Source organism: Cyanistes caeruleus, chromosome 8 (genome assembly GCF_971803275.1).
Source record: "Cyanistes caeruleus chromosome 8, bCyaCae1.hap1.1, whole genome shotgun sequence".
Taxonomy (NCBI): domain Eukaryota; kingdom Metazoa; phylum Chordata; class Aves; order Passeriformes; family Paridae; genus Cyanistes; species Cyanistes caeruleus.
Genome location: NC_141708.1, coordinates 14,534,082 through 14,558,108, shown reverse-complemented (window position 1 = coordinate 14,558,108; position 24,027 = coordinate 14,534,082). Strand labels below are relative to the sequence as shown.

General features: G+C 38.2%; 1 protein-coding gene across 1 annotated transcript in view; it reads right to left on the bottom strand.

Annotated features, from left to right (window-relative positions):
* Positions 1–24,027, bottom strand: part of LOC111931217 (gamma-aminobutyric acid receptor subunit pi-like) — a 47,336-nt gene that overhangs the window by 651 nt on the left and 22,658 nt on the right. Inside the window, exons 4-9 of the mRNA XM_023929698.2 lie at positions 22,772–22,839; positions 21,301–21,518; positions 20,619–20,701; positions 16,045–16,182; positions 6,672–6,824; positions 5,612–5,805 (exon numbers count right to left, since the gene is read on the bottom strand). Of these exons, the coding sequence (XP_023785466.2) occupies positions 5,612–5,805; positions 6,672–6,824; positions 16,045–16,182; positions 20,619–20,701; positions 21,301–21,518; positions 22,772–22,839 (854 nt within the window). The remainder of the gene's footprint in view (positions 1–5,611; positions 5,806–6,671; positions 6,825–16,044; positions 16,183–20,618; positions 20,702–21,300; positions 21,519–22,771; positions 22,840–24,027) is intronic.

Here is a 24,027-nt window from a genome sequence, read left to right as displayed (position 1 = left end):
TGGGAGGGAACAAAACAGCAGGTACTTAAGTGTATGTTTCATCACCTGCTTACTTTAGAGCTGCAGCAAATGGGATTTTTCTTATGTCTCCTCCTCTGTTTCACTCCTCGACTTCAAGGACAAGCACTTACATGCACCAGGAGCTCCTTTCAGCTCTCAAAGCCTCCATTTAGGGAGAAAACTTTGACTTAACACCTTACAACAAAAACTTTGGAAGGACTGTCAAGCAAATCTGGGTTTGTTTAAACATGGACGAGGAACTTTACTTAAGATAGCAGCAAACCCCTGAAATGCACAACAGTAAACTGTCTTCTGCTCAGGGCAAATGCTGGCAAAGGTTAGTGCCCAGAAAGTGTGAGGGCAAAGGTTAGTGCCCAGAAAGTGTGAGGGCAAAGGCCCAGCCTGGAGATGGGGAAGGTGGGGGAGCTGCCAGACCAGACCAGCCAGCCGAGCTGCTTGCACCCCAAACTGAGCACCCCAGGATGCAAGACACCCTCCTTATGTGCAACTGGCTCAGCTTCATCCTGGTCCTTTGTGATAAAAATCGAGTTACTTTAAAAATAAAGAGGGACAAGGCCCCACCCACAGCTGATCTAATTCTGAATAGCTTGGGATACTTTCTGTTAAGTCCTGGAAGCTGTGCTTTAAGTTCAAAGTCATGCTAGGGTTAAGAATATTTTTATGTGCTTCACTGCATCAAGACAGGTCTTTGGAGAATGTTGTATAAGCCTGCTGGTGGGTTTTGTTTCTTTGATTAGAAAGGGCTCAGAGCCATAAAGTTCATGTATGAAATTTTCACCCTTTGAAGTCAGTGGCTTTTCTGTTACTGACTCAGAGGACACAGGATTAGACATCAGCTGCAGCTTCAGCTCTGAAACTTCCTTGGAATTTCTGGGGTATTTAGTTTGGCTTGGGATATTGCAGAGACACCAGCAGAAACAAGCTACAAAGACTGGCTCTAATTTTGTATCTAAACTAAACCTTATTATGTATACTTTGAGGAGGGGTCATTTTAATTCAGGTAGGCACACATATAATTTTAATTTTCTGCTGATAATTTTATTACCTCCCAAATCAGTAGGTGACATAAATGTAAGACAAGCATAAAAAAATTATTTGTGAAGCGTAGAATGCAGAATCTCATTCTTCTGACCAACTTGCTTTTTTTCCATTTGCATCATGAAAAGAAACAGTTTACACAAGGACAATATTTCAAAAGGTTAATATGTACATCCCCATCTGAAGCCAGACAAAAGTTCATTTAGGTATATCCCAGCTATTAAAGTCAAAGAAAGCTCATTAAGGCCCTAAGTGGTCTCCATGCCAGTACAGAATTGCTCTTCTGCCCAGGGTGCACATGTACAGCATGAGCCCTGAGTGAGTCCTCTTCATCTAAAATTAGTGACACCCTTGAAAATTAAAGTGGAGTCTGGACAACGTCCTCAAACTGCTGTGAATCAGTGAAGCAGAAAAAATGGTGGTAGAAAAGGGATTTTTACCGCTTTCCACCTTCAATTAAAAAATAAACCAAAAACAACAAAAGACTTGGGATATTTTATTTGAGAGATAAACATAGTTCAACAACACTTATCATCCTAAAAATACACTGACCAAAAAAACCTTGGTCATCCTCCACCTGGCCTCCTACAGCTCTGTGAAAGGCTGGGATAAAAATCTGCCTATAAAGCATTAAGAGGATCAATCCATAAAACTCCAGTCTGAACCTTAAATAATCCCCAGGGTAGTACTAAAATTCAAACCTCGAGTTTTTACTTGAGGCCAGACTGTTATAAATACCTCTCTCTTCTGCTTCAAAAAGTTCAGGCAGCTGAGGAGAGTGCTGGGGATGGCAGAGAAGCCTTTGTCAGCAGTGCCTGGCACTGGAAATGAGGCACTGGAGCCACAACTTAATGAATGCACTCAGCACTTCAGAAGTTAATAAAATAAAGGAACCTGACACAAGAGTCCTGGCTTTTTCTCCCTGCTTTCGTTTTTCATTACAACATTTGTACTTCAAAACCATCAGGCTATAGGGCATTGCTCTGTTTAAGAGTCTATTTTTTCTCTCAGGTAGGGCTGGCTACAAGTTGTTTAGAATTAGTTTTATTTCAGAGCATGAAAGGACATTGTGTACGTGCCACTTTTCCTTTCTCACAACTGCATGTGAGTGATTCCCAGGAGGCTGATGTGTTATTAGGCTGTTCTTGACTCCTTTCAGCTCCCCAAGGGCCAGTTCTTACTTAAGCAGAAAACACTGCAAGCAGTGCATATGTACAGGATTCTATTTGCAGAGCAACAAGGCAGAGCTCTTGCAAAACAGAGGGGAGTTTACAGCAAAAGTGCTGTACCACATAGCTTGGAAAGGAGAGAGCTCGTCTAGAAGAGAACCACACCTCCTCATTTATTAAAAACTGCAGTCTTATAGAGTGATTTATTTATTCCCTTTATAAAGGGACTTTTCCAGATTGTTATGGAGAACTGAGCATGATGAATGACTGAGCTGCTTTACATTATATCAGAAAAAGAAATTGTGTTGTGAGTGTTCAGCTGTGGCTCTAATTTTAAATGTCATACTAAGCTTTTTTCTGGATGCCAGCTGCCAATGAGGAAATGGCAGCTGGCACTAAGGGCTCTGTTTAGGTACCAAACCAGTACCATCCAGGAAAGATGCTGTGCATCACCCAAAAAGCACTGTCCATGACACCTGATACTGTGGCTGCTGTTTACTAAGTGTTTGCTGACATCCAAGAGCCAACAGAGTTGAGGAAAATTGTCACTTTCACTGGAAAATAAAGCTGCTCAAGTTTAAAAATATTTCAACCCAGAGTGCTGCACACCTGGAGCTTATGTGGTGCTCATAAAAACTGCATGAGGCTTGCACAGAAATACCACAGAGACTGAACATCACACTTACAAAATTATTTTCAGTTTTCAAACTCTTCTCCATTCTGCCTTAAAGGTGGAGGTTTAGGTAAAAGACAGAGGAAACACAAGGAATATTTCTGTGCTTTATAAGAGGGTACAGTTAATGCCTTTGTGCAAAAAAGAAACTCATGAGAGGCAACCTCCCCCTTTAAGCATCCTGTTGTTCTGGAGCTGATGTGAATGGCACATTCTGCCTGACCTGCCTTGCAAGAGGGGGCTCCTCTGCTTTTGCCATTAGCTTTGAAGGTGTCTCTGTGGGTCCACATGATGTGAAACATTGCAAGAGCATGGATATGATGAGCTCTTTCACCAATTTATGTTCTAAACTGGAGATCTCAGGGGTTTCAGAAGGGTTTTATACGTGGGTGCCCAACTTCTCCAAAGAGCAAAGCGGGAAGCGAGTGAGTACAACTAATTCCTATACAAGAGAGAGGGTGACATTTCCATTTCACCTCCTACATTTATTTACATAATTCTGAGTGCAAATTTTCTATCAGCTCACATATGGGAATAACAAACTGGGATGTGAGATTTCCAATTAACCTGTGTCCACAAGAGAATACGCTAATGAGGACAACACATTTACAGTGACGATACTCACACATAAATTGCTAAGTAGCTGCTAGACAGTGACATGAGATTTTAGCTGGTGTTTTTGCCCTTGTGATGTTTTTGTTTTTACAACAAGGAATGAGAAATACAAGTCAGGTGTGCTCTCCATGACACCCTGCTCAGTAAGCAGTTCTTGCCCTTGGCTACAGTAAGAAAAGGACATGACACACATTTTACTTATTCCGCAGAGTCGCAAGTTGATCTAGGACCAAACAACTGTTTCTTCTCTTATATCCCTATCTTTGTGCAGGCAAGAATTATTTTTGGCATTCTTGCTCACTTCCTGATGCCCAGCAGAAGGCAGGAAACATGCCTGAAAGACTATCTATTCCTTTTGATCATTAAGTTCATCACAGAACTTTCTCATTTTACAGCTGTACCTTCATGTATTTCCATGCACATTTTTGAAGACTACAATTTCCCATGTTCACCCTACCTGCAAGCATGAGTACCTGCTCCAGATGGAAGGGAATCTGAAAGAGGCAGGTGAAGGCAAGGTCAGTGTAAGTGCCTTTCACAGCTCCAAAGATGCTTAATCATCTGAGCACTGAAACACTTTACTTTCTTGCCCGAACCTCCAAGCAGCGTTTTTTTCTTCCTTACACTATGAGCAAAATGACAACCACTTACTTCACAAGATGGATATGCTCACAGGGAATTGTCACTGATGTAACCTTGCCAACAAAAATTACTTGCAGGCTTTCCACTCAAATCCTCATTGGCAATGAGTGTTTTCCCATTTGCAGACAATCCCCAATAGATGCTATCTCACACTGCCCACTGTGGAGGCTCTGCTTCGTGGCCACTTTGCAGTCTTCCTCCCCACACAACAGGGTTGGTTCTCCCTAACCCAACAACAGCTTTTAACATATTCTTGTGCATTTACAGGACCTATCTTTCATCCAAACAGCCAAAATCTCATATGAATTGATGAACTATCAAGACATAACCCCACACAGACACATACTGCCTGATCTTCAAAAGGTTTTGAAGCTTCTCCACTTGAGCTCAATATCCTGTTTCTTGAGTATATTGAGGAGCTTTGCTTAGGCATTTGTGATGCTCTGTTCTAATTTGGCTTAAACAGTTAACAATATTCTTCTGGACATTTATCCCTACAGCACTCAACCAAACTTCTTTCTGCCTTTTATTTTTCTTCCTGTTATTCCCATTTTCCATGTTTTACTTTTTGCTATTAATCCAGAAATTTCATAAGCTGCTTAAAATTTTCTTTTTTATCATGCATATTAGGTTCAGTTACATAATTAAAAGTTGCAAGAAAATCATCTTTCAGCTTCCATGTGATTTCTTTTCCCTTGCTTATGAAAGCACTGCTATACACTGGAGATGGAAGATGTGACAAAACTTCATGAACCTGTCCTCATTATTTCAGCAACCACCAGTCTCAAAAATACCTATGCTGATTTCATCCATTTTTATTTTAAGTATATTTCACAATATTTCAGAGTTGTGAGAAACTCTTTAGTGCCACAAAAAGCACTGTTACAATAATGATGCAGAAGGGAAAATGGATCCCAATCTGATTTCAGGTGCAGCTGTTGAAGGAGAAGGTGGGAACAGGAGGCTCCAGGGACCTGATACATCCAGCACATGAAGACATCTGCCAGAAGACTGACTCATGTTTTATGCTTGTGCAGGTTTTGTAAATGGAATGTGATAAAATCCTTTTTTCCATATTGCAGTAGGATCAAGTCACCAAGCTCAGCCTAATTTTTGAACAATTAGTGAGTAAATGCTATTGCCTGGGAGACAAGAAGTGCCTCTGATTTTTGTAAGACACCCAGAACATTGATAAATGGTCAAAAAGCTCATTCCAAAAGAGAGAAGAGTGCTTCAGTTTGTCTGGTCTCTTCCAAAAAAGCTCCAGGTATACAAATTTTTTTTTTCTTTTTCTCAAGATTATTATGTTTCCCTGTCCTAATTCTAAAAAAGAAACTACCTTAAATACATTTACCATTAGTGCTAAGAGAATTCATTCTTTTTCAGGGTGACACGTGCTAAAAAGGTTATTTTAAATCCATTTTGTAGGACTACAACCAAATAATTAAAATACCTTTGGAAGCTCCTTTGAGCTGAGTTGGTGCAGGGTGCAGAAATGAGTCACAGCATACTCTAACAGTGCTCCGAAGATGAAGCTGAAGCAGATACCAAGGTAGACATCAATTGCCTTAATAAAGCAATTAGCATTTGGGAGAGAAGTCCTGGCTCCCATCATCAGTGTTGTCATCGTAAGGACTGTGGTGACACCTGTGGAGTGGAAAAATATATGTTCTAGTCTAACACAGATGGCACTGAGGGCTTCTGCTGCAATGGCCCTACTGCAGGAGAGTTTTCCCTGGACCTGAAACTCCTAGGATACCATAGCATTTAATGGGTCGATTTTAGGAAGAAGAGTTTAAATTTAACTTGCAACTTTTAAGTGCTGAAAAACAGTAGCAGACAATGCTAGCAAGGCTGGAAGACTAGAAATGAAAATGAGAAAGATTTTGGTGTCATGGAATGTATATTTATGATTAACACATTATTATTGCAAATCTATGCAGAAGGTCCATTTAAAATATTCGGATATCATTTTGCTCAGTGGTTGCCCACTGGCCTCATTCAATGTGAAATCCTTCTTTATTCCCTGTTCTGTAGGAGTGTTTTTTCCATCCCACCTGCAGCCTGATCAAACCTGATTTGAATTTTTTCCCTTTCAGAATATCCTTTATTTGAAATTAATTATATTTAATCTCTTATAATTCTCTTGTTATTCATGTGTTAATTAGTGTGTATCATTAGACCTCACAAAAGCCTCACAATTGTCTGTGCATGCCATGTATTTGAATATGTTTAAACTATTTCCAAAATGACAGTTTTTTGCTGTGCTTTCAGCAGCCTCCCCTGCCTGTAAGTCTCCTTCTTGTAGCTGCCAAAGGCATTTTTCTTAGTTAAAGAATAGCAAGGCTTTAAGGGCAATCCACATGATTGTACTGAGTATGGCAAACCCAAAAAGTAATTCCATAAAACTCAGAAGCATTTTCAGCTTCAGGAAATGGATGTCCAGCATGTGCAATAGCGAAGGTGTCTGGATGACCCAGCCCTTGGTCTGGGTTGCTTTATCAGTTTCTCACCTATGCAGATTCTGGCTGGAACCGAAGACTGGCTGATCCAAAACGACACCCAGGAGAGCACCACCAGAAGGATTGATGGTACATATGTCTCTAATATGAAATACAAGATGTTTCTCTTGAGTTCAAAGTGAAACACAAGTTTTGGGTAACGTCCTGTGGAAGGAGCAGGGGAAAAAACATTGTGAAGGTGCAATTCATGAAAAGATCTTTGAAACAGCAACCTGTATTAGTTTGGTGTATTGCAATGCAATAAAAGCTCAACAAACAAGCTTGTGAAAATTAAACATGGCACTGAAAAATTCAGATTGAAGACTCTGAACTGAAGGAAACAATCAAATATGTAACATTCAGTCACCATATCCAGAATTTTATTAAAGACACCTTGAATTGGAAATTAAATGAGGATTAGTGAAGGAAAAAATAAATCCATCAATGCATGAAGAAAATGTTTCATTAAATAACACAAGGCAAGGAAATTTGAAATCTCATATGGATTTAGCTGTTGCTATTCTTAACAATGAATGAGCTACTATGCGAACTAGAGTAGTAAGGATTGTCATTTCATGAAGGTGGAACAGATTCTGACTTTTAACTATCTCACCTATTCAGTTTATTTTTCTTTTCATTTACTATTGCTCAAGATGTAGATTGAGGGTACCTGTTCTGGAATTGCTGACCTACCTCTTATAATCCACTTAAACCCAAGCAGTGTCTTTGCATCTCACAATCTATTTTTCCTTTTTATTAGTGCATTAGAGTGTTTGTGTACCTCTGAGTAGTGTCACTATTGTGGCACAAATTATTTGCTTCTGAGTGATATCCAGAAGATGAACTTTGGGGATCAGAGAGTCAAATACAGAACTGTGTTCCATGAGGGCACAGCACACTCATAATCAAAGCCTGAATTTCTTATCCAGCTCACTAACTGAACAAAATTTGGCTGTGTTGAAGCTCACGGTCTGAAATTGTTAATAGTTCAGTGCTTTACAGGAAAACAAAATCTTGCTTTTTAAATGGGCAGAAAAGGCTTCTTGTTCTGAAGTTTCCAGTTATAAATTAAGTGGTGTTAAGTTTTTGCAAAAATCATTTTAACACCATTTGCATGTCAGTGAAATATCAGTGAAAGACTAATGCTCTGTAGTCAGACAGTTTTGGCTTCCACTATTTTAACACAAAACCTATTTTCTGGAACCAATGTTTGCTTCTAGTGCTGCCTGCTGTGAGTCAGGACAGAACTACAGAACAATGAATTCACTTTAGCAACAATATAGGCACAGACAGGCTATTTGTGTGTCCCTCAGGTGTGCTGTGAGACACAAAGAAGAGCACTTTTAAAAGCTTGAAGTGAAAGCAGTGGATGCCAAGAAATGTTTTATTGCTCCCAGATGAGAAAATGGATGGCTACATTTCCATTTTTAAAAGCATTGTATATATTGCATCAAGAGAACAATAACAGGATTTTTAAAACAGAAAGAATTGCAAGATTATGTAGTCTGACCCTAATCACAAGCCACTAAGTTTCCTTAATGATCCCTTGCTTGAACTAAATATTTTTGGTTGGAATTGAGCCCACCTTCCACACAGACATGAAGACTTAGCCTGAGGATATCTAGACACACAGCATCCACCATTCCTCTCAGTAAATAATTCTGTTTGCTAAGAATGAATCCCTAATTTCTAACATTAACTTTGTTTTCAGTTTTCTGCCACATTGACCATCTCTTCTCTACTGAACTAAATAGTCCTCTGGTAGTCAGTTCTTGCTCCTCACAGAGGTAAAAATACACTGTATTTAGTGTTCTTTGTAAATTCAGTATATTGAGATGCTCAAGTGTCCAACTGAAAGAAATGGTACAAATATTAAACTATCTTGATGAGGCAAGAGATACAAATATGTTTTACACCATTATCATTTTTTACATGAAAAGAGGGATATTACACCAGTGTACCTCTACCGAGGCTGTGACTTTTATCAATACATTTGTTTCAATAAATGTCATTTTTCTCACCAAAACTGATTTTAAGTGTATACAGGCCAAAGTAAAGTACTCAAAAGGCAGGGAGTGAAAAACTGACAGACAACTGTGCAACCTTACTTTCCCTATCTGCACTCATCTGTGCTCTGAAATGAGAGCAGTGCTATGGAAAAGCACTGAGTCTGTACAACAAAAGCACAAAGCACATTTAGGGAATGGGAATGGGATACTCCACAAAAGCTGTTTGTGTTGTGCTTCTGTGCTGACCACAGGGAAGGATGTGTTGCCACGTGCCCAGCAAAGGGGAGTGGAGGAATCAGACCATCCTTCCTGCAGTGTGTCACAGGCACCTGGGATTTCCTCTGCTCCAGCCTCTGAAGAACTCGTTGTTAAGAAGGAAACCTCTGGAATACAGAGGTATCTTTCAATACACCCTCTCCTCGTCAGTGCCCTACAACTTTATTTACCTCAGCATAAAAGTCATGTGCGTACATGGGAAGTTAGTTCAAAATATCAAATTTAAAAGCCACAGTTTGCAATTTCCAAGTTTAGATGAGTCCTTTGAATATTCTGGTGTTACTATTTTTTCTGATGCCAGAAATTTCTGAAGTAATGTGAACAAAGAGAAATAGAGATGTAACAGCTTATAGCTGAGTGGCTCTTTGGGTAGCAAAAAAGAGGTATTTCTTTAACCTTAAGGCTTTCTTCTTTCCAGAATCCAAGACATATCATGGACATGATAATAATAGTGTCAGCATTTCTCTAAAGAGTTCAGAAGAGCTTTTATAATGGAAATTTTGAAGCAACCTATATATAGAATTCATCAGAGCTCCTCCTGTAATAAACTGAAGGAAGCAGTAGTCGAGAAAAAGTATTCAGTGCATACTTATCATGCTAAAGAAATGAACAATGGGATAAAATTAAGATAGGGAAATATTGCAGTCCCTTTTTCATCTATGCCACGCATGTACCAAAAGTTATCATCTTTAAAAAGAGCAGATTTGCTGCTGCTGTTGTGTGAGCTGCATATGAGAGAGTAATGCTGTATCTCATTGCCTTTGACTGGCACATCTGAGACCACAGTGCCATCAGCCAGATCAAAATTGACACAGGTTCATGAAATCCTAGTCTTGACTTTACCAGAGTTAACTCAAGTACAGCTCAAATTAACTCCTCAAAACTGTCACAAGTTTGCCACTTATGTGACAACAAAATACTTGCATTAAAATGAAAATATGTTTTTTTCTTTTGAGTTTCTTGTCCATGACGAATGTCACCTCAGTGTGAGACTGCTCTGATTTAAATTTGTTAACATGACAGAAATAATTTCTGTGCAGATATCTAACTGCAGCAAAGGCACAGCATTAGCACTTACCAAAGTATTGAATTACTCTGTGTAACACTTTCTCAGGTAAACCTGAAAACTTGAATTACTGTTAATATATACACTCTGAACACACCCCTGGGTGAGTTATGCTACTTAGGTGACCCCACAGCAAAAGAACATTAAGCTGAATAATTTGGGTTTTATAGAATTTACAAGAGAGCAGCAGTACAGAAGTAGCTGTAACTTGTAGATGAAGAACAAACCCAAATAGCAGATGACAGTCTCCATACCCACTCTAACCCTCTCTACTGCTAAGTACCCTAAAATGTACAAAAAGGTCCAGCTAACTACTGTTGTTAAAGTGTCACAAAAATCATACCTGCATGGGCTCTTTCTCAGTAGCTGAGCAGGCCTGGGTCTAGGTCTGGGACAGATCTTTCTGAAGGCAATAAAAACTAGTTTATGTCATTTTATAACTTGCCATTGAAGTTTGGCTTTTGGCTTTCAAAATTATATTCTAATTTATGGTTCTGATTATCAGACATTTTGTATAGACTTGCCACTGCTGAGTCTATCAACAATGACTGTTGCTGCACTGCTTGAGAAATACATAAACCTAAACAAGATTCTTTTTCACCCTAGGTCATTCATTTTCTGATTATCCCATTTTTCTGTGGCATATGTTCCCAGCTGATGGCAGAATGCTGCGTCTTTGGTCTTTCCTGCAACATCTCTGACCAGTGAATGGTCCCAGCAGAGGTAACTAAGGAAGGGGTGATTCTCTGTGAATACTGTCAGTAGTTCTCATTTCCACTCTAAGTGTTTTGGGATGGGGCTGTTTTCCCCACAGCCACTCCCTGTGGAGCTTCTGCTGAACTCCACTCCAGGAAAAGACTGCTGCACATCACCCTTTATGTAAGAAGCACTTTGGTGTCCTGCACAGAGGTGTGCAGCCAGGGACAAAGAGAATCTTTTTCTCTCTCATGGATTATTTATGCTAACCCCTTGGGTGTCTGCTAAAATGTGTGATGTACAACTCACACAAGCACGTCAGTGTAGTTCTACCAATGCATCATTTCCTTCTCATCTTGCATCTTTCAAGGGCAGAGGACAGAAATGCTTAAAATAGATTTTACTGGCTTAACTATACACTGAAAATGTAGTTTTCAGTACGAAATTTTGTTATTGCTTGTTTACAATGAACATGGGCAGTGAGTATTCAGAATGTCCCCACATTTACACAATAAATAAGTTGTCCAACTGAAATTCAGTTCTCTGACTGCTGCAGGATGCTAATGGTGCCAATATAAATTGCTAATATGTTATTACAGCTTATTTGCCCCTTCCTCAGAGACAAAACAGTCTTCTGTCCTTCATAGTCTAGATCTTACAAACTACCTCTTTTCTTATTTGCTTTTCAGAGGTGAACTAAAGGAAATGAAAGTTCAGGCCAGGCTTCTCAACATATGTTTCATCTTCATGAAAATGCTTTACAAAAAATAAGTTTGAAATTCAGATTTCCTAAGAATGAAATTCCCTTTTATGTAGTGCATGTGTGCACATATATTTATCCAAAATTGTTTTCTTTCTAAACTGTTCTACATTGCAGAAGTATCTCAGCAACACTTCATGATGGAAAACATCAACTCAACTCAGGTGGAAAAGCTTGTTTACAAAGAGGGATGCTGTGAGCTCAGAAGAGTAAATTGTATATGATAACAGATAGATATGCATAGGTAATTGTTTGAATCTTAGGTGAGGTGGACTGAAGACTCACCAAATCAGATTATTACTGAATACAGCTCTGGGATTCTTTGTGAGACCTCTATGTCAAAGAATATGTTCTCAGAAGTAACAATTGGAGAGCAATTACAGGCAATAAATAACTGATAAAGGGAACAGGAGAAGTTATTCAGTGCAACATATCTCAAAAGGAAAAGTACTGAAAAACCTAGAAAAACCTGATTACTAGCTAAATAATCTCCTGCACCTTTGGAAATTGCAGATGAGCCTGTAGGACAAAGCAAGGCAGTGCTTCTGTTTAGAAAGGGACCTTGACTGACGAACACATATTCTTACACAATCTTTATATAATCTATATGTAGTTTGCACACATTTTTATTTCAGATCACCAATTATAAATGAGAGCAGCTCCTCACTGGCTTAGCTGTGACATCCCCCTGAGGAGCTGATAACAGGCAGTGGCCAGGGGCCCACAGAGCTTCAGCACTGCACAGCCACACAAGGGCTGATGGGCCTCTAGCCCAAGGAGGCTAAAGCAGGATTTGAGATAGACATCAAAACCCTGGCAGCGAGTGCAGACAAGAGCAGCAGCCAGCTCCCTTTGCATTCTTTTTAACAGAGCAAATATCTTGTCTTTGTGCATCAAGGAGCAGAGATTTAATTTATGCTTCTGTCTCTTCTTTCCTTCTGTTCTGCCAAAATAATACCATTTGAATATGGCAATTTGTTGACTTGACATTTCAGAAGTGGGGACGTGCACTGAGAGCCCTGCCTGCCATCTCCCCCTGCCTCCTGGGCTGAACACTCAGTGTTGGACCAGACCTGGGCAAGCTGAGCCTCTTCATTCCTGCTGCTGCCAAGGACTTGACAGGAGGGCTGAGCAGTGAGTGCCAGACTTCAGGAAAGATGCTGGGAAAAAAGCTATCAACAGCCAATTAGCATGAAGTTTTAAATTATGTTTTTATTATGTTTTTGGTTTTTTCTCCAACTAAAAATGGAAATTGAGATTAATTAGCTATTGCTTGCTGTGAAAATAGAAGCATTTATCAAGTGGGAGCACACAGGGTCTGCCCTGTGCCCAAAAGTGTTCCCTAACATGATCACATACCATGAGTGTGTTAGGAGTGGAGTTAGCACATTGGACAACAGGATTAGAGTTCAAAAATATCTTACCAAGTATTAAAACCCAAGTAAAACAATGGAATTCAACAAGTATGAAGTCCTGCACTCAGATGGGAATCACCAGCTCCCAGAGCTCAGGGAATATGTGGCTATAGGGCAAAAAAGGAGTCAAGAGAACTAGGAGGAATCACCAGCTGAACAAGGTCAAAAATGCACGATAATTTTCTGCAAGAAAAGCAAATATCAGCCTAGAATGGATAAAGAGGAATAGATTTCACGGAACATATTAAGTAAACCCTTCCATCCTCAGAGGATATCTAATGGGAACCCATTTTTGGGTGCTGCATATCAGCAAAGAGATGAGAATTCAATGGGAGAACAATAGAAAAGACAGTATATCTAAAAATGCTTATATGAATTTAAAAAGAGGAAAAATTGTTGATCTAAGAAAATAGATATCAGTCTTGAAACAGCAAAAAGGTTGCTGAAAAATAGCAGGATATTTGTCTTCAATATCCACATAATAGGTTTGAAATGCAGCAAGGGAGATGAAGATTAGACACAAGGAAAATATGCGTGTAATAAACACCAGGAAAAAGTCATCTAGGGAGGCTGTGAACACAGACACTTCAGAGTTTGTCTGACTTAACTCTGGAAACATCTGTCAGGAAGTAGGCTGCAGATATACATGACCTTGTCTTGTGACATGAGAATAGATTAAATGAATTTTTAAAATGCATTTCAGCCTTATTTCCATGATTATTTATACAAAAAGCTACACTGTAACCGTCTTTCATTGCTTTTATGTTTTTCCAGTAAGAAAAACAAGCTTTTTACATTAGTATTTATTACTCTGAGAATGCAGGTGGTGTTGGCTGGACACCCACAGCACCCACTGATGCAGATAATATGGTTTGGGAGTCCAAGAGTTTATCAGTGTATGAAGAATGAGGACTATAGTTAAAGACATGGAGGAAATGGTTCTAACAATTAAATTTCCCGTGTCCAAAATGAAATTGTTCTGTACCAAAACAAGAGCAACACCAAACCCTAGCCAGAAATCTAGCTAACATTATTCAAAGTGACTTACTATTATGTGATTACTATTATGTGATGCATGCTGTTCTACAAACAAGATTAATCTACAGAGTCCTTTTCTTAAATTTACTGAAGTTATTTATGCAGGAATTTTGCTGACTGCATTTTAAATTTGGCTCTGTCAGTGGCTGTACGTGAGCTTGGGTTTTGCACTGCTGTACAATATTTCACTTGCACAGCAGCTGTACTGTCTGTTCAAGTTCACAGAGTATCAAACCCTGATTGCTTTTTTTGCTGTGTTAGGAAATACAGCACACAGCTCTTCTCTCATAACTTCAGCTTTAGCCCTTTGAATTGTAGTGGTTATAAATAGCTGTTATTTATAACATAATTGTTATTTATAAGCTACTCTCATATCTATTAATGGCGCTGAAGAAATGCAAAGCATTATTTTTCATTTCAAAATTGATTACACAGCTCCATAATCTGGTTGCTTTTTTCTCTTAATATGGTCTACAGTAGGCACTGCTTTCCAAAAAAAATCTGTGGAAAATAGCACCTAGTTCAGAATGACTCGATAGAAAATTAAGAGGATTAGGAGATTAAATTTTAAAATACTGTATAGCACTTGATAACATGGCTTTCTTGAACAGGAGAACAAGCAGGTGTGAGAAATTTGAATCAAATTAATTTGTGTGTCTTAAAATGTATAATTAAAACAAAAAATGGCTTTTGACTAAGTACATATGATTCCTGCCAACACAAAGGGAAGAAGACAGCATCATTTACTGGAAGAAGAGTGCAGTTCATCTGATCATGCCTCTTCAACTCCAGTTGGAAATTGGCTTTAGTCTACTTAGTTAAACAACAAATACACTCAAAAACCAACCAAACAAAACTAAACGTTTTTGTCTTTAAACTCCTCATTCTGTGATAGAAGGTGAAAGGAATGAAGCAGGTTTCCTCTTCAACTTTCCTGTATGGGGAACAGGTCCTAATACCCTTCTGGGCAGAACAGCAGTAAAGGATTATTCTTCTTTGATTGAACCTGATGCTGCTTACCCAGAAGCAGTAAAGAGGAGGAAGGCAAACAGATGTCTCTTACATAAGTAGCAAGAAACTCTGTGATCCTAGAGCCTACTGGTATGTATTTAATTTCTGCTTTTACATCTATTTAGAGAACTTTCACTTTTTAGCCCAAATTAATACTTGAAATTAGATCACAAGTTCCTCTGTTGTGTTATTAAAGCAGAAATACCCAATAATGGAATAGAGAAATTATATTTCTGTGATTCACAATTAAAACCACATCCTCTGGTGAAACTGCAGTTTTGAAGGATGTGTGTGTCTTGATTTAAAGTCACACCCTTGCGAGGGTGTGCTGACTTGAGCAGAAGAGAAACTGCGCACACAGTGAAGAGCAGCAATGAGGGACCTGAGAGTAATCCAAAGAACAAAAAGGTTTGGCAGGTCTTAAACTCTCTGAAATCCCTTTCAAAATCTCTGGAAAATAAACAAGAGCACACTGTTCTCTGAGGTTAAGTCCTGCAGTTAGAGGAAGCTCTCTACAGCAGTTTCCTAGGCTTGCAGACGAGCAGGTCTGTGGAAACGCTCCTGACCCTTCCCTGGGCAGAGGAACCTCAGGTGGAGCACTCTGCTCCCTGCTGCCCACCAGCCCAGGCAGAGGCTGCCACAAAAACAGAGCAATTCCTACAAGCAGTAGCCATGAAACTCAAATTCCTGCAGCTGTGAAAGCACCCAGCATGTTCTTGGAATTTCCACATATGAATAGAGGCTTTTGACTTGCCTTATAAATCCAGAACGGCTGATGTGAGCTGGGTACCCTGAGGTCTCTGGTCTGTCTCCAATTTAAATGCCCAATTACATGCTCCTCTTCCTTGAGAGCTCTCCCTAACATTATATGGAAGGAACAGTAGATTCCTGTTTATAATTCTTTAGATAATGTGTGATCTCCAAGAAAATTCTGTGTCTTTACATTAGCTCCATCTCTTGTAACTTGAAAATTATTTATGGCTTCAAGAATATAATTATTAGAACATGAAAACTGTAATCCTAACAGAAAGCAATGTGCTCAGTTCCTTAATGCTGTTGTTTCCAAAGCCACAGTTCAAACTGTGCCTAGAAAATGTTATAAGGGTGTTTTTACCTGTCTCATACACAGCTTCAGTTACAGAGGTAAAGTGGTCTTCTACTGTGTACTGTGCCAGCTGGAGTGTGTCCAGACCTCGAACTGAATCATTTCCTCTGGTCCAATAAAATATGACATCATTGATGTTATAACCCCCTGTAGCAAGACACAAGCCAACAATAGTGTTTATTTTACACAATAATTAATTTGTGTTGAGCACACTTATGGTTCAGCTGTTTCTTATTTCTGTGCCTGAAAGTACAATTAGACAAACAATGATGGGGTTTGGCAGATTGTAATGCCTGTTCATGGCAGAATTTCCAATAACATGCAAAGTCTTGTAAGTTAAAAACTGACTTTTTGGAAGTGGTCTTTTTATATCTTCAATTTCAGTATAAGTGACAAACTAATAAAATAGCCTAGTATCACTGGTATTCTAAAGGCAAAAGCTACTAGGCTGTAAGAAAACAGAGCTTTCATGAATTACTGCACTTGTCAGCATTTTGACTACGCAAGAAATGTGCCATGTGTTGCATCCCAAGATGGTGTTTCTCAGTGCAGTGAGTTCTCCCCATCCCCACAGAGATGAAGGGATGAGGAGAGCAGCAGAACTGCTCTCACTGCTGCTGTGCTCCAACCTGAGCTTGAATCATCACTTGGGACAGGCTTTAGGCTGAGGAGCTCGGATACTTGCCAAGGACACCAGAAGCTGATGTTTCTGCAGGCTCAACAGCATGGCATGCTTCAGGGGCCCCAGGAGGTTCCCTCTTAACCTTCAAGTAGTAATTAGGAGCTGGATGAATCATCTATCAGAAGGCAACTGTGTTTTGCACACACTTGTCAATGTGCAGCACAATCATAGCTAAAATACCTCTGTAGCTTTTCCCCATTATATAAAAGGCAGCCACTTTACAGACTAGCGTATATGATTAATTCAAGATTATGTTAATGTAATTTACATGTTAGCAGGCAGCATTTGAACATCTTTTTTCTTTAGCTTGCTTAGATCAATCATTCTTGTATTTGACAGATTGATATTGTGCAAGTTAATAGCTCAGCTTAGGGAACAGAAACACGAGCTGATGATTATTTTTAGACCTCGGTCAACTGTAAGTAAATTACAGTGAGACAATAATGCATACTTTGCACAAGGGTACATGCTGCAAAAAGAACAAAGCTCTAGAATCACATGAAAAAAAAGAGGTGTATTAAAACAAAACAAAAAAAATTGCCTTTTAATCTTTTTAATTTATTGCGGTTTTTCCTTGCAATGGTAAAACAGAATTGATTTCTCCAGCTAGCTCATGTAGGAAAAATACGAGTTCATATTTTACTGTAAGGAAACACTGGGCTGGTTACCTATTAAATGACAATTTCACCTGAAAATTCTTTCTCTACTCATTCTTTAAATGTAAATTTTGTTTTCACTATCACTGGCAGTTATATGAAAAGGTATCATGGCCTGGAATCTCTGCTCACATTATCACATCTATAGCAATTAAAGCTAAAACACTTTTGTGTCAAAAGACTAAGCCAAAAGCATATGTATCCAAGCTAAGTTTTCAATTCCCTAAAACCACATGCTGGGAAATTTCCCAGATTGTGGGATGTAAAATAGAAGTAACATTTTCTATAAACAAATGATAGCATTGTTCTTAGTCAAAACACGGCGGCTCATAGAACCAGTTCTTATGCATGATTCCAGCCATGGATTCGTTTTACTTCCTTTCAGTATAAATGAAATGCAGACATTTAAATAAAGTCCAAAGTACTAGAGAGCACCACAGTAAATTCCTTTTTGTTTTTATAACATATTCAGCCTTCCGAGTTGTGTGAGACAGAAGTTCTTGGTGCCCACATGAATAATAGTGAGCATATCTTGAAACAGAGGTTATTTTGCTTTTGTTCCAAAATATTCTCATTAGTGGAACAATTAGTAGGTTTGAGTGATCCTTCCTATGAAAATTCTTTGAGTATAATAATTCCAAAACTCTTAAGAAGAATTTTTACTGAGAGAGCCTTCCCAATAGTCAGTAAAGTTAAATAGTAGTGCTCCCTCTGTGCAAAGTTGTTCTTTGTTCAAGGGATTAATATTTTACTAATTATAAAACATTTCAAAAGTTTATAGAGACAAAATCCTTAAGCCCATGTTATTTGGCTTTTACAAGTAATCTCTACTCTCTTTATGTGACACTGAGTTTTTATCCTAGCTAATTCCTCAAGCCCAGGATGTCTCATTCCTGTACATTGTTGATAGAGTATGAGCTGCTAATGCCAACAGGGTTAACTACAGGAATAGTAAATTTGGGATTAAGCATTCATAATGCCTAATACAAATTAGTTTCTTTACCTTTCTGTTGCTAATTTTAATTTTCACTGATTGTCAAGCACAAGTTAAGTGCCTTCACATGGCTCTTCACTGAATGGTAAAGGACAAGTTCAAAAAGAAAATTTCAGAGATGGGCCCAAGACATGAATATGTATTTGTACTGGGGGTCTGTGTGTGAGAGCAATGTGAGTACAAACCCTTCAGCCCAGCAAGGATGAGTGGTGGTGTTCCCTGCCACATGGCAGAGAGCAGGAAACCAGCCAGGACAGAAACCCTTCACTTTCCCAAATGTCACAGCACTCATAACAGCAAAGACCCAGAGTAACAAGTCTCTGTTTCCTAACACATGCCAGCATCACCTTCTAAAGTGTTGCAATAAGGGGGCAAAAACCCAATAGGCATGCTGGTCAGAATGTGTTTTGCTATGTAGAAAGTACAAGACAATTAAAGCTACTAACTAGCAATAGCAGAAAAATCTGTTGGAAAGGTCACTGGGGATGCTTTATTGAATAAAGCCATTACTTCATAATATCATGACATATTTGTCCTTATATTAACAATCACTTAATAAAAGCCTAACTCTTTGTTTCAGCTCAAATATTTGCTACAGATTTTACATTTTATTTATAAGCATCAATATTTGTGCAGGTGTGTGTGTGTACTTCTGCATCCACAATTCTTAATTGAAGAAGACCAGGTAATGGTCTTGGCAAGCAGTATGTTAGGAGGATGGTGACGTTACTCATCTATAAATTAACACAGCTTATCACATGGGGAAACAAACCCCATTTCCAGCCTACCCAAAAGAAAGGGTTGCAGTGCATTGATGAAAAAAAGGCCACAGCCCAAGGCACACTCTTTCCTTTTTGTATTTGTTGCTTCTGTCTGTTCTCCTCAAAGCTAAACATCGATGTAATGGGAGCATTTGTTGTGACACGGCTGGGTTTTCCCCTTGGACAGAAGACACTTGTGTGCTGTTGAAAAAACAGATGGAATCAATCTGAAAAATGCTTGGTTTTAATTATATGGGGAATTCTCCTTTTTATTTTTTTTTTTAATCCTGTCAAATAAATTGTAAATTCCTGTGGGATATAACTTTCATTCTGCAACTAGAGAAAATACTAAATGACTCATTAGGCACTGCTGTTGATTTAAATCCATATACATTGATTTACCAATATGCTCTTCCAAAGGAATATAAAGATAAATCCCAATTCCAATTCAAATCACTGTTGGTTAAACAGATCTCATAAAAGTGCTTATTCTGGAGGGGTGCCTGTGTGAAGAAGATTTTGGGTTAATTTCCTTTGTGTCTCTGTCTAAAATGAAACTTTATGGCAATCCATTTTGTCATTAACAACAAGAGATGAACAGCACACACACAAACACACACACACACAAACACACACGTTTCTGAAAAGATACAGAGCAAAACTTGAAAAGTACTGAAAAGCCTTCTAAAAAGATTTTGAGCACATATTGACACATTTTAAATATGTATTTTCATCTTACAGAACTGGTTATTCTTCTACATTATCCCATGCAAAAATTATTTTCTTGAGTCTTGTCATATAAATAATAGCAAACATTTAACTACAAAAGTGCATGATTTGTGTTTGCAAAGTAACCTTGTCTACAAAGTATCAGAGAACCTATTTCAAATAAAACATGAGGATATTGATTGATAAAATGGAAAAAATACATTTACTCTTGTCCATCAATTGATGACATTTTTTACCAAGGCACTGACACACAGACAACTAAATATGTCAGAGCAAGATCTAAAAACAGTAAATTATTAAATATTAACTATATGCCTTACAAATAACCCTTATTCTGATTTATTTCTTTCCTAAAGGAATTACATTTCAGGGTGAAAAAATTACATAGTCTGAGAGGGAAAAAAAAACCCTGTCTCATCTGTGCTGGAAAATGCCTGTTCCCAGAACTCCCTCTGAAGACCAAGACAGAAACTGCAGGATGCACTGCAAAACCAAGCCTGTTTCAGAGAATCTCCTGGGATTTTGCTCAATCATTAATTATCACTGCAGCATTTCAGTACTGCCAGGCTAGCTCCAGTGATGTCATGTGCACGTATGTGCACACATCTTTGCACACAGATACTGCTGTAATTCAGCTGGGACTGGCCACATAATGTCCCTTGCCTTCTATGAAAATTCCAGCCACTCTACTAATATCTAGCAGAAAAATATCACAGATAATTTTCTTATTGTATAAAAATAATAAGGATTAAGTGTCTTACAGCTCTCCAGTTGCAAAGTACATGTCTGCTTATCCATTGGATATTTAGTCAGATCCATGCTGCATGAAACAGTTGTGGTGATCCTAGGGGGAAAAAAACAGTTTTCTATGTAATAATGGGACAAAATTTTTCATCAGTAAAAATAAAAAATGCCATGTATCCTTCTTGAAATAGTATCTTCAGACTAATATCTATTGTGAGGGGAAAAAAATAAATCCATTATTTACGGGTATCTAATGTACAAAAGTAATACAATCCCAAACAGAGTTCAGTGACAGTCTAAAGAAGCCATCCTTTGTTCCCTTCTCACTTACATTTTCCTTTGTTATTTGCAATATATTTTAAGATTTTGTTTTAATTATCAAAACCTTTCACAAAGGGTGATTCACCACACATTGTGTAAGCCAAGTATCACAGCTTGTTCTCCCCTGTGATGGTTTCATTGCAAACTGGAATGGCAACACACAATTCCTGTGTTCAGTCTGCATGAAAGCAGAAGGGTCTATTTAGGGAAGAAGATCTATTACTAAATTTAAGAATCTATTCATATTGATCAAGAATATTACATATTCATAAAACCACAAGAGCCTACTTTTACAAACAGACCCATTTTCTTAAGCAGAACCTGACAAGTTTAAAACGTAGATGCAGCCATGAAGGCTGACAGGAGGTATTTACATACCTTATAGCATACAAGACTGTTCCATTAGGGTATATCCTTATAAGACGATTCTCAACAGTGACATCATGAAGAAAAGACCTTTTGGAATCAACTATAAAGGTATCTGGTACCCAAAGCATTTCCACAAGTCGACCATCTAAGCTCAAACTCTTATTTCCATCGAAACAAAGTCTCTCATCAGTCCATCGCTGCCTTAGAAATATGGTAGCTGTGTAGTCCTGAAAGAGAAAAAACAAAATTATCAAACAAAGGGAGCCTGTGTTGTATTCTCTTTTACAGAACTCTATGGAAACAGCTGCTGGGCACAAAGTGTGACTCTCCATGTCCCTGGCGCTCCAAGAGCAGCTGTACTGAATCTTGTTCTGCCAAATTTTCTGGCACTCGATGTGAGGTTGGTAGATTTTGTTCTTATGGTCATTTACAGTAAAAGCTGATGGCCTAAGTCTGGGGCTATAAATCAGCTGAAGTCATTGGAGCTTTGTAAGCAGATAATCTGGCTCTGTAAACCTTTAAGTTTTAGAATGATTTATGGAAGTGGTTCCAAATCTCATTTTGTTCGCATAAGCTAATAAATGAAGAATTTTTTAAGAACACATTGGAAAAAGCTGAATAAATTCAGATAGACAAAAGAAGTTAGTGAAACAGAAAAGGAATCTTTTAGCACAATTTCTCCTTCCCATGTATGATTGTGTCACATCACAAAGGGAACAGTGGTACCAAATTTATCAAGACCTTGAACATAGCACTCAGTCCAATTCCCCTTCAATTTAGATATGCCTTGATGTCCTACATTAAGATCACACTGTTTCTTAAAACTTTTAAAACTACTGTTGTTTTTTTGTGTGTTTTTATCAATATTATAAAATCATCTGAAGTTCTGATCTTATTTCCCCTTTCTAAATGGTAACTAATAATTACCAATTACTAATACACTCATATTTAATATCTGATTAATTTTTTTTTCTCTTTATTTGTCTACCAATGAAGGATCTTTAAGTAGAAAAGTACATTCTATTTCATAGTTTGTTCAAAAACAAATGATACAAATTAAATGAAACACAGCTGGAATAAATTAATGTGTGACAGCAACAATAGAAGAGAAAAACAGTCGGAGTTCAGCTGTGTCTAATCATAGGGAAAGAGAATGGCTTCAAAGGCACATGAATATATCTTTATTTTTCTGAAATGCATGAAGATTTAAACAGTTCAGCTGGAAAATACTGATCCACATGCTTCTCATTAAGATTAATACTCAGTAGCAGATTTTTGTTTGTATCTGAGAGAGGTGGGATTCGCAGCTGCATTTCTATGCTTATTATAGTGTTATAAACACTATGTGTAGTGAAAAAGAAAATTCCATCTCCTAGCCCATATTGACTTCACAAGGAGACAAGCCCAAAGTCGAATTGCCAGCAGCTGTAAGCACAAGGCATCAACAAGCAAAAAAAAAAGACTGCAAAAACTACAATACCATATTTATTTCTGATATTGTATCAATGCTTGCAATATCCATACTCATTCCAACTGACACAGGACCATCTGAAAAAAAAAGAGAAAGTCAGAATGTAGCTCATAATTCTGTTCACAAGAACTGTCTACAAAATTTTTCCAGTTATTTTCTAAATGTTTAGAAGCCATCTTAAATATTCTTCAAACACAGATTATGCAAGAATTTTCACATTCTTAACCAAAATGTCATACTTCTCAGCTAAAACTATATTAGTTTTCAGAAAAAGGCTTTATTTCTTAAATATTTCCTGGTTTATATGATTTTTTCCCCCCAGAAAAAAAGGGCTGGGGGAAATGTTACACATTAAGATGTGGAAGGCACAGTCCCCACAGTACATCACACTCTTCTGCTCTGAGGTGCAGAGCGTGGAAAGAATTCTCCCAGTTGCAACATCTGGTCCATCAGATGCGGGTGAAGGAAGAAGTTTTACCTGGCAATGTCACATGGTTAATATCCAGATGGCATAGCTGAGTGACTTTCTTTACTGCCCATTTAAGGATTTATGCTATGTATTGTATCACTGAGATTTTAGTATCTTGCCTTTGACCACTAGCACGAAACTTGTGATTTAAATACTTACATTTATAAAGGAAAACTTGTCATAAGCTGAAGGCTTATTCGGTGTAGTTTAACACCTTACCTGAGTAGGTGTTACTGTAATGCCAGTATGCTCAGATTCCCATTTCCTTCTGAATGTGCATTTCACACTGTTGGAAGGAAGATCACTAGCTGTGCATTTTAAAATGCAGGATTTGTGCAGAGCTTTGATGGAAACATGACATTATTCCTGGTTGAATATGTGCAGAATAATTAACAGAGCGCTTGTACAAGGAAATTAATATTAAATCAGTGCATCTTTCCATGCAGTTGAGAAGAAGAGAACACAGAGCTGAGAAATGCAGAAATACTTTAGGGAAGATCTCTGTAGCTGGAAGTGTCCCTGTCTCACAGGCACACAGCTGAAAGCCCCTCTTGTCTCCTTGCAATACATTTTGTAGAAATCTCCTATACGGCCCCAAATGGCATCCAGAGGAACACGGAGTCCAGCTCCACCCCACTGAGTAACACTTAGGAAAAAATGTCTCATTGTAAGATGTATAAATTTATTAGTATTTTTATTTTTTCCAAAGTATTTTCTATTTCTAATGCACGTGTTAAAACCATTACACATCTGTCACTCCTGGAAAAAACCTGCAAGTCCTTCACTCTGGACTTGA